The sequence below is a fragment of the Haliotis asinina genome, chromosome 16 (genome assembly GCF_037392515.1).
Source record: "Haliotis asinina isolate JCU_RB_2024 chromosome 16, JCU_Hal_asi_v2, whole genome shotgun sequence".
Lineage (NCBI taxonomy): Eukaryota > Metazoa > Mollusca > Gastropoda > Lepetellida > Haliotidae > Haliotis > Haliotis asinina.
In genome coordinates, this window is record NC_090295.1 from 3,449,834 (window position 1) to 3,461,868 (window position 12,035).

General features: G+C 45.6%; 2 protein-coding genes across 4 annotated transcripts in view; both read left to right on the plus strand.

Moving 5' to 3' along the window:
• The window catches only part of LOC137267585 (uncharacterized), a 137,100-nt gene that overhangs the window by 58,553 nt on the left and 66,512 nt on the right, over nucleotides 1–12,035 (plus strand). The gene's annotated exons all lie outside the window — the stretch shown is intronic.
• LOC137268763 (mucin-5AC-like) lies at nucleotides 1,870–4,830 on the plus strand. The gene has a single exon (XM_067803343.1). It carries the CDS (start codon nucleotides 1,870–1,872, stop codon nucleotides 4,828–4,830), a length of 2,961 nt encoding a protein of 986 aa, XP_067659444.1.

A 12,035-nucleotide genomic window follows, 5' to 3' on the forward strand; every position in this document is an offset into this window, starting at 1 on the left:
GCAGATTTTGGTGAGTGAGTGAGTGAAATGTGCTATGACTGGATGAGGGTTTGGATGTGAGCGGGTGATGTGGACTGGGGAGGTGACTGCTAATTAAAACTTTTACCTGATCTTTGATAATCCTGGCCACTTCAACTGTATATACATACATAAATTTCCATTAAACGTTTACAAAGCGCTTGGATACACACTTGCATGAACCCATGGGAAGGGACCTACTTGTACCACAACTTCTGTCTATGTTCTGTGCAAGTCAGAGCTATCATCAGACAAGTATTTGTATAGCGGTGACATCCAGCGCAGCTGCACAAAGCCGCTCTGTTTTTTCCTCGATCACTGAATGTCAGTGTAAACGGCACATCGTATTATCAGTCTCAACGGCGAGGGGATCATACAATTCTTGCTGCCACTAGGCGCACCGAGTTTTTGTGGCATCAACATCATTACGAGGTACCCATTCACAGCTGGGTGGACTGGGACACATAGTCACAGTACTTTATCCATGTTTACTGCACGTTGCTGCACCCGCAACTAGTTGTTTGCACGTATTCAGGTGGCCACCATCTGGTCATCAACTGGTGGATTCATGGCTTGTATTAAGCGCACAGGGTTGTTTACTGCACACTAGGGGTTGTGACAGCACGGAAAGAGTCTGCAGACAAGACTGACTCTAAGGTTTTTACACCCGGTCAATCTGGTTGGATCACTAGCCTGTCGCCTTAGACAGCTCGTCCACCAGGTCCCTCTAGGATACGTAAGAATCAGTAATCTGTAAACAAAAGTGTATGTCTTTGATGATAATCTTCGATTACATGGCAAGTACATCCCCGTGACGATGTAGGCCGCTGTGACGGTGTTGACTCACCCATCAACCGCTGTAGCTGTGCACACTGCCGTTTGACGATTCCAGGTTCGTAATTAGGGATATGATATATCGATTATCTATTTGTTGGAATCGACGTACTTTGTTCATTTAGATAAGGGGTCTGAACCACCACGTGTCAGGGGAAAATAATTCGTAGTCACAACATGTGGGCGATGTTGGGATTTACTGCAAAATTATCCTAGAGCATACAGATGCATCCCTTCCAATCAAGTCTAAAACGATGCATGGTTTTGTTTATGCATGTTTATAGCAACACATGGGCATTCTATTATTGTTTAGCGTAGATCAACATACATGGTACATTAACCGAGAAAAAATATATTTGTATTTTTTTTGTTTAAAGTTAATTGGTAAAATAAGATTTAATTTATTATGGCGATTCCGAAATCTAAGACTCTTTTATTTGGAGACCTGACAGCCTGGTGTTTGACCAAGGAATCCAAAGTAACTCATATCGATTTATTTTTATGACTTCATTTCCGATATAATAATGTGAAGGTTTAGCGTATTTAATGCAGCGCTTATTCAGCGGAGGTGGTTCTTTGGATGTGACGTGCGAGATACCGATGTGCAGGGGCTTCACGTAATGAATTATTCATGTGTGGTCTGCATCACCCATCCCTGTACCGCCGTACACTTCACACATTACTTGAACACTTCACGCATCATTTGTATAATTCTCGCATAACTTGAACACTTCACGCATCACGTGTTCATTTCAAGCTTTACTTGTACAATTCATCCATGACATGTACACTTCACGCATCACTTAAACACTTCATGCATCACTTGTACACTTGACGCATTACTTGTACACTTGACGCATTACTTGAATACTTCACTGTACATATCACCTGCCATCCGTTGCACGTTACCAATACAACTGAGTACATTGGTCTTCAGCAGTTTGCGCCTGTCGCAAGCGGCGACTACTGGGTTGGTTGTGATTCGACGACTGTAAGGCTCGCTGACTTGCCTGATGAATGTCGTCGAATCATAATTGCTTAAAGGATGCCCATGATGTCAAACACTGTCACAGTCGTATACATGTTCCATTCACAGCCCAGAGACCCATACCCTCACCCACAACCAAATCACCAGCACCCCCACATGAAGCTCATGATGTCAGTCACTGTCGCAGTCGTACACACGCTCCATTCACAGCCCAGAGACCCATACCCTCACCCACAGCCAAATCACCAGCACCCCCACATGAAGCTCATGATGTCAATCACTGTCACAGTCGTACACACGCTCCATTCACAGCCCAGAGACCCATACCCTCACCCACAGCCAAATCACCAGCACCCCCACATGAAGCTCATGATGTCAGTCACTGTCACAGTCGTACACACGCTCCATTCACAGCCCAGAGACCCATACCCTCACCCACAGCCAAATCACCAGCACCCCCACATGAAGCTCATGATGTCAGTCACTGTCACAGTCGTACACACGCTCCATTCACAGCCCAGAGACCCATACCCTCACCCACAGCCAAATCACCAGCACCCCCACATGAAGCTCATGATGTCAGTCACTGTCACAGTCGTACACACGCTCCATTCACAGCCCAGAGACCCATACCCTCACCCACAGCCAAATCACCAGCACCCCCACATGAAGCTCATGATGTCAATCACTGTCACAGTCGTACACACGCTCCATTCACAGCCCAGAGACCCATACCCTCACCCACAGCCAAATCACCAGCACCCCCACATGAAGCTCATGATGTCAGTCACTGTCACAGTCGTACACACGCTCCATTCACAGCCCAGAGACCCATACCCTCACCCACAGCCAAATCACCAGCACCCCCACATGAAGCTCATGATGTCAGTCACTGTCGCAGTCGTACACACGCTGCATTCACAGCCCAGAGACCCATACCCTTGCCCACAGCCAAATCACCGGCACCCCCACATGAAGCTCATGATGTCAATCACTGTCACAGTCGTACACACGCTGCATTCACATCCCAGAGACCCATACCCTCACCCACAGCCAAATCACCGGCACCCCCACATGAAGCTCATGATGTCAATCACTGTCACAGTCGTATACATGCTCCATTCACATCCCAGAGACCCATACCCTCACCCACAGCCAAATCACCGGCACCCCCACATGAAGCTCATGATGTCAATCACTGTCACAGTCGTATACATGCTCCATTCACAGCCCAGAGACCCATACCCTCACCCACAGCCAAATCACTAGCACCCCCACATGAAGCTTATAATGTCAATCACTGTCACAGTCGTACACACGCTCCATTCACAGCCCAGAGACCCATACCCTCACCCACAGCCAAATCACCAGCACCCCCACATGAAGCTCATGATGTCAGTCACTGTCGCAGTCGTACACACGCTCCATTCACAGCCCAGAGACCCATACCCTCACCCACAGCCAAATCACCAGCACCCCCACATGAAGCTCATGATGTCAGTCACTGTCGCAGTCGTACACACGCTCCATTCACAGCCCAGAGACCCATACCCTCACCCACAGCCAAATCACCGGCACCCCCACATGAAGCTCATGATGTCAATCACTGTCACAGTCGTACACACGCTCCATTCACAGCCCAGAGACCAATACCCTCACCCACAGCCAAATCACCAGCACCCCCACATGAAGCTCATGATGTCAGTCACTGTCACAGTCGTACACACGCTCCATTCACAGCCCAGAGACCCATACCCTCACCCACAGCCAAATCACCAGCACCCCCACATGAAGCTCATGATGTCAGTCACTGTCACAGTCGTACACACGCTCCATTCACAGCCCAGAGACCCATACCCTCACCCACAGCCAAATCACCAGCACCCCCACATGAAGCTCATGATGTCAGTCACTGTCGCAGTCGTACACACGCTGCATTCACAGCCCAGAGACCCATACCCTTGCCCACAGCCAAATCACCGGCACCCCCACATGAAGCTCATGATGTCAATCACTGTCACAGTCGTACACACGCTGCATTCACATCCCAGAGACCCATACCCTCACCCACAGCCAAATCACCGGCACCCCCACATGAAGCTCATGATGTCAATCACTGTCACAGTCGTATACATGCTCCATTCACATCCCAGAGACCCATACCCTCACCCACAGCCAAATCACCGGCACCCCCACATGAAGCTCATGATGTCAATCACTGTCACAGTCGTATACATGCTCCATTCACAGCCCAGAGACCCATACCCTCACCCACAGCCAAATCACCAGCACCCCCACATGAAGCTTATAATGTCAATCACTGTCACAGTCGTACACACGCTCCATTCACAGCCCAGAGACCCATACCCTCACCCACAGCCAAATCACCAGCACCCCCACATGAAGCTCATGATGTCAGTCACTGTCGCAGTCGTACACACGCTCCATTCACAGCCCAGAGACCCATACCCTCACCCACAGCCAAATCACCAGCACCCCCACATGAAGCTCATGATGTCAGTCACTGTCGCAGTCGTACACACGCTCCATTCACAGCCCAGAGACCCATACCCTCACCCACAGCCAAATCACCGGCACCCCCACATGAAGCTCATGATGTCAATCACTGTCACAGTCGTACACACGCTCCATTCACAGCCCAGAGACCCATACCCTCACCCACAGCCAAACCACCAGCACCCCCGCATGAAGCTCATGATGTCAGTCACTGTCGCAGTCGTACACACGCTCCATTCACAGCCCAGAGACCCATACCCTCACCCACAGCCAAATCACCAGCACCCCCACATGAAGCTCATGATGTCAGTCACTGTCGCAGTCGTACACACGCTCCATTCACATCCCAGAGACCAATACCCTTGCCCACAGCCAAACCACCAGCACCCCCACTACTCCGCACCTTCTGCGAAACCCTAGTCATTCACACCCTTACCCATTTTCATTTCGTACCCAAACTACAACCCAGCTAGTGGCTCCACGCATGCACCAACCTCCCACCACCCGAACACTCCCCCGTCCACGTACGCGCCCATCGTCATACCTACACCATCAGTTGAACCCTCACTCACGCCTACTTCAACACCGAGCTCCACACACAACCCACTAACGACCCCAACATGTCTCCTCAACCAACGATAATATCACGGAAGAATGATCATTCCCACAAAAAGTGATCCCACAGAATGAAGAATTCTGAACAAAATGCACATATCTCATTAGGTAGCGAACATGCCCATAACTCGAGAGTCATGTTTCACGTCACATTGTATAGGAATACAGCCAAAGGGAACGCAGATCAGAAACCACTGCACACATCGTGGCATTTCAAAACAGAAACTGATTAAAAAAAATGAAAAAATGAAAGAAAATAAAACCTGCAACCATATAGATCTCAAGCATCATTAATCCTATATATTGTTGTCGTTTTACGCAGTGGTTTTATAACTGGCCATGCATTGGGCGATAAAATGAATAAATGTTTTTTTGAAGATTATAGAGGGACATGCTCTACTGGAGCTTGACATAGTTTGTGACATACGACATACAAAAGTTGTTAAAGCGTTGTTGTTGTTTGTACTAACAATGAATTAACGGACGTGATGATGTGATATGCTTCCAGATCAAAGATAATATTAATAATCGTCTAATAATTGTATAGTAATAGTCAGATTGTATATAAACAACATTTTTCACATTAGATATTTGCGATATAGAGTGTGTGTTGGTAAAGTGTTCGTTATAATAACATTTTGTATCTACATAGGCTTGTCCTAATAACCCTTTGTATTTACATAGGCTTATCCTAATAACCTTTTGTATCTGCATAGGCTTATCCTAATAACCTTTTGTATCTACATAGGCTTATCCTAATAACCTTTTGTATCTACATAGGCTTATCCTAATAACCTTTTGTAACTACATAGGCTTATCCTAATAACCTTTTGTATCTACATAGGCTTATCCTAATAACCTTTTGTATCTACATAAACCGTGGGTTGTCTTAATAACCATTCGAATCAACATAGACTGTGGCTTGTCCTAATCACCTTTTGTATCCACACAGACCGTGGCTTGTCCTAAAAACCTTTTGTATCCACACAGACTGTGGTTGGTCCTAATAACCTTTTGTATTCACATAGACTGTGGCTTGTCCTAATAACCTTTTGTATCCACACAGACTGTGGCTTGTCCTAATAACCTTTTGCATCCACATAGATTGTGTATTGATAGACTGCCTCCCTTAATAGCCAAGTCTATATTTTTCTTGTGCTTATTGCTCTAGTTTTCAGAACTTCAATGGTTTTGCTTTGCAATATTGCTAAGAAAAAGACAATTGATAACGAATGAAAGTCTGATCAATCTCAAAAGACAATACTAAATGATATTACGACAAACAGACAATCCCTGACAACTACTTCGCAGAGAGACTATACATAAGTCCAATATTGGTGGCTTAGTAAATAGGTTAAGCCTATGTGCTCGGGACAAGTGACTGTTATTGATGATAAGTTGATCAACCGGATTAGTTTTGGATACCCAAGAGATTAGGAAATTGACAAGCTATTCAGAGATTCAGGGTCTGCAAATACCAATTGCAGGTGTCACTGTGACGTCCGCGAGCGGTGGCCTCATCGTTGTAGATGCGCTGCAGATCGATCTACCGTGTTTGATACAACGTGTAGACAGTTTCCCATAGCAACTCTGTGTTTCTTTCCACGTTGCCGTATAAGTGACGTCTTGATCATGACGGGTGAAGTGAAGCGTTTCGGCAGTAAAGGATTAAGTGAAGTATTCCGGCTGCGTGAATCATTCTGATACTGCTTGTTAGAACATTCAACGCCTTAGTTACAATTTCAAACAGGTGTATGGTAGTCAAGAAAAGGGCTTTTAAACATCCACGGATCAGTGACAAAATGTTTCTGATACAATTCCCAGTTTTGATAATATTGTCGGCTGAACCCTTGACGTTCCTGTGCATGTTTTTGTGACTGGTGGCGTTTGTGAGGCTGTTTTCCCGGCCTTTCCGAAGTACGTGGTGTCATCTCTATGTCACAGCAATTAATGGATTATTGAAGTGACATTCTACTTCCATAACTGTAGAACCGGTGTATTCTGCCCTTTGCCCTCTGTGTTGTAAGGATTGTTCTGGCCAAGACTTGGTCTACTGTACCAGCCAGATAGATAGATAGATAGACAGATAGATAGATAGATAGATAGATAGATAGACAGACAGACAGACAGAAGACAGACAGACAGGCAGACAGATAGATAGATAGATAGATAGATAGATAGATAGATTGATAGATAGATAGATAGATAGATAGATAGATAGATAGATAGCTCACATGTCCATGCACTAATGCATGCTCAAGGCGCTGGTATTTTCCCTCGATCACTGGATGTCAATCTCAACAGCACGTCGTATTTCAGTCTCAACTCCCCCTGGGGAGTATACAACTCTTGCCACCACTTGGCGTACCGAGTTTATTGAGTCTCTCTCTCACCCTAACGAGGGAAGGGTCACGTAATTCACTTGCGTCCCTTTGAATCTGCAGAAACCTTTGCACATGGTTTCGAATCCCAATCGCTATCTTTCTAACTTTGTCAGCGTGCTTTGGGGCCTTGTGGTTTTTACCAAAGTACTAAAGGTCTTCTTCTTTCCGACATTACGCTAACTATAACTAGAACTATCATCACAGCGGCGCTAAACCCAAGTCACTCACTCACTCACAAACGTGGTAATAGTAAGCGAGTTAAATTTACGCCGTTTTTAGCAAGCTTCCAGCAATATGATATCACGGCCTGGGACACCAGAAATAGATGTTGCACATGTGGGGAATCGAAGCCAGGCCTTCAGAGTGACGAACGAACGCTATAAACTCTATGCTATCCCACCACCCCCAAATGGTACGGTTATAATCAGTACATTTGCAAAATACTGACAATCCTCTCGACAGATTATGACCCTGAAACTTTTTGCTACACTACGGTAATCCGATCTCGCCGGAGATCATCTCATCTCCAGCCTTGCCGTGAGCTTTGTAGCCCTGTGCCTACGACGTCCTTGAATTAATATTTTATCCCTTCTATCAATATTTGTCGAAGCTTACACTGGTAATTGTTACTGCGATCACACAGCTCCTGGGCAAAGTCTCTAGACTGTGGTGCTTCTGGCAGATCGTAGATGTAGTAGTTGTCACAGATACGTTGATGCTGCCGCCTTGGGGGTTGACAAATACTCGGAGGTGGGTAGATAATATTCCGTGTAACAGGTGGTGAGCGGGTCGGACATGTTTGTAGCTGGATGCTTGTCAGACGTACCATGTCGCCGGCAGCAGGTGAGGGAAACTGCCGATGATGATTACGCTTGAGAAACACCTGGGTTGTTCTTGTAACAGTACCACAGTGGTGTGTGGATTGAAGGACAGAATGAGTGAGTGAGTTTAGTTTCGTGCCGCTGTGATATTCCAGTGGGATGATATCTGAAATAGGCTTCACGCTGCACTCATGTGGAGAATCGAACCCGGTCCTTCGGCGTGACGAGCGAACGTTTTAACCGCTAGGCTACCTCCGTGCGTGTGATCTGGGTGATAGGGTTCGCGATGAGAAATGATGGTTGTTTGGTGGGTCGTTGTTTAACACCGGACTCCAGCTATAAATAATCCGGTCTTGCCCAGACCAGTGATCAAAAGCATGAGCATCGATCTACGCTAATGAGATACAATGACAAGTGTCAAGCCCCCGATCCCGAGAAGAGTGGCGGGAGACTGTTAAGCAGGCTGTTGTGTATGCGTTAATGTACGAGTACGCGAAATGAAGTAGTACCAGTGTGTTGTTTTACGGAGTGTGGTGGTCCCGTTTGTGCATAACCGGTTGTACTGGGTAGATCCCCGTAACAGAACACAACTATCATCCTTAATCCTTTCTTGGGTCCGTGGAGTAGGTCAGTGGTTAAAGGGTTCGCTCGTCACGACATATGCCCAGGTTCGATTCCACACATGGATGTAATTAATGGGTGGAGCCAATTTCTGCGTTTCCCCATTGAACAATTGCTGAATATTGCTAATAACAACGTAGAACTAATCCCAATCACTCCCTCATCGTTACTTTTGTGTCAAAATAGTTTGGTTAGGTTTTTAGAGTAGGAAGTCTTCACAGAATTTGCGTCAGTTTCTTTATGGCTAAAGTACATCTGCACCACAATACGTCGTGACGTACTCTGAGTCGGTAATCGTGATTAATTGCTCTTCTGATAATGAACAAGGCATGTGCCCTATCGTGACATCGTTACTGTCAACTCGAGTGGTACACTGATGAATAGCCGCAACATCGTACAGAGCGGCGTCAAGCCCTCCGTATTCTTCCTGATTACTGAATCAGTTGCCAACACGCAACATCTACAGACAGGTGGGAGGCAGCGGGCTTACCTTGCTGTTTGATTGAACCTTCATTAAATCAGTATGACGTCCGTCGCGGTGGAACTGTGGAGCGTGTGTCAGTTTTGTACATCTGTCAGTGAGTGAAATGTGAGCGTTCATGCAGATCTCACATACACCTGCATGACTTCGGGTTTCGTTCCCACATTCAACAGACACCAAGTGATATATATCTGAGTGTTTCACAAAATGATGAACGTCTGCTAGCTGCATCATTTGGGTTTCCCTCCCACATTGAGCATGACCCAGGCGATATATATGGAAATAATGTTCAGAACGGCCTTATCCCAGCTCACTCACTCACTCTCACTGTCTCACTCTCGCTCACTATCTCACTCTTCACACTCACACACTCACTCTCACCCACACTCACTCACTCACTCACCACCCTACTCACGATCACTTACGTGGTATGGTTATAATCAATACGTTTTCACGATACTTACAAGAAATCCCCACTCTTATCAACATAACATTGTGGTAACTTCAAACAATGATGCAATGTTTACCCTGACATCGACAACACGTGCATCCGTCGTGACAAGCTGCTCTGACATTGTAAAGTGCAAGCAAATTTTAAATGTCTATGATAACACGTTTTCAGCAATGTCAGTACGAACATGCGTTGCTCAGCCGTAATGTCGTAGAGTTGTTGGTACTGTTTGCAGACTTCTGTGAATACGATGGCTCTGTCTGCAAGCCTCATTATTGATCCCCCATGTGATGCGGCTGATGATATGGAATCGGCACGTTACATAATAGGTAAACATCAGAGGCCAGGTAATTACGACTGTTTACCGACATACCAAACACCCGTGTTCTATGGGTGTGGTCCACATGACAATATGGCGACAGTAATGGCGCCGACAAATTTTACGCTTCGAAAAATCATATAACAGAAGTTTAATCTCTGATATTAGGCAATTCATTTTTTTATGTTTATGTTACATTTTTTTCGAATAATACAGGTTTTTGAGGATTTATGTCATTTGAAAATAAACTTTCTTCTTTAAAAATCATTACTACCGATGTGTATCTGATATCTCGGCGAAATAAACTTCGCGTATGCCTTTCTAAGTGTATGAGTGATTGTTGTACACTTAGTGTATTGTTGGTATCTTGTACACGACAGAAATTCGATTCTTCGTACCTTATTTGGTAAACAAAATTCTGATATATTTTAATAGTAAAAGTATTGCGCCTGAAAATGAAAGCATGACAATATCCTCAGCGTCGAGGATAAAAATGTGCATTGAAGCCTTCACGAACGTCGAGCTCTGAACTTCGGCCTGATCACGACATGGTTGGTGAGCTATGTGGGCAGGGCTAGTCGTCGTAAGTGACAGGCTCTGATCGAGGAAACTTATCACGCACGGTGCCTTCGGGGTAAGGGGGCGAATGATTAGCGATTAATACGATATGGAATCAACGGTCCGTCAGCGGACAGAGAGCTGCATGTCACTTGTGTTGTGGACTAGCAGGGATAACAGGTGAGGAAGGAAAGATAGACAAGGACCTACCTTTGTCCGGTGAGTCTTTTATAGTCGATGAGCTGTTTGCGTTCGATGAGTTGTTTGTGGTCAGTGAGCTGTTTGTGTACGGCGAGTTATTTGTGTTCGATGAGTTGTTTGTGGTCAGTGAGCTGTTTGTGTTCGGTGAGTTGTTTGTAGACTAGTGGACTAACATGGTTAACAGGTGAGGAAGGAAAGATGTACAAGGACCTACCTGTGTTCGGTGAGTCGTTTGTGGTCGGTGAGTTGTTTGTGTTCCACGAGTCGTTTGTGTTCGGCGAGTTTGTGTGTGGAATATTGTTAAAAACGGCGCAAAACTATACTCAATCACTCATCGTCATTACTGTCATGACTGTATGAAAATACATGTGAATGTGACAGCATTGGGTCACGTTGGTTATCTTCGACCTCACAAATACGAAACCCGAAGTTGTCTTGTTTAATCTGCGTGCCAGTTTATGCATGTTTGTTCTAAAAAAAACCCAACACGACGCATGCATCATGCATATTTTACGAGGTCTGTTCATCGTCATGCTGTATAACAGAATCAGCAATCGAATGAAATCAATATTTGGATATAGTTTTGAGGCTGCATGCAAAATAATAACTCAAATATGGCGCCACGAACATGTTCAATCTCCTTCAATATCAGAAGGTATTTGAATACTTTTTATGGCTTTCAGTTGATTTAGAATATTTTGTGCGTTGAAAACACCACTAACTTGTATGCGTTGTAAGTTAGCGCGGCACTATAAACGCCCGCGTGTGTGTTCGTTTAACGCCGCACTCTGCAATGTTCCAGTGAGTGAATGAGTGAGTTTAATTTTACGCCGCTTTTAGCAATAATCCAGTGATATCACGGCGGGGGGACACCAGAAAATGGGATTCACACACTGTACCCATGTGGGAATCGAACCCGGGTCTTCGGCGTGACGAGCGAACGCTTTAACCATGAGGCTATCCCACCTCCCCTGCAATATTGCAGCTATGTACATGACGACTGTCTGTAAATAACAGTTTGGATCAGACAATCCGGTGACTGACACTCGAGGATTGATCTGCACGAATGGGATCCGATAACATATAATATATGTCAGCCGAGTTAGCGGGCCTGACCACCCGATCCCGTTAGTCACTCGCCTCTTACGACAATTCCAACCCGAATCTTCACAGGCTGAAAATGTTGAATATGAGATACGTCACCCCTTGGTGATCCCGGAATGAAAG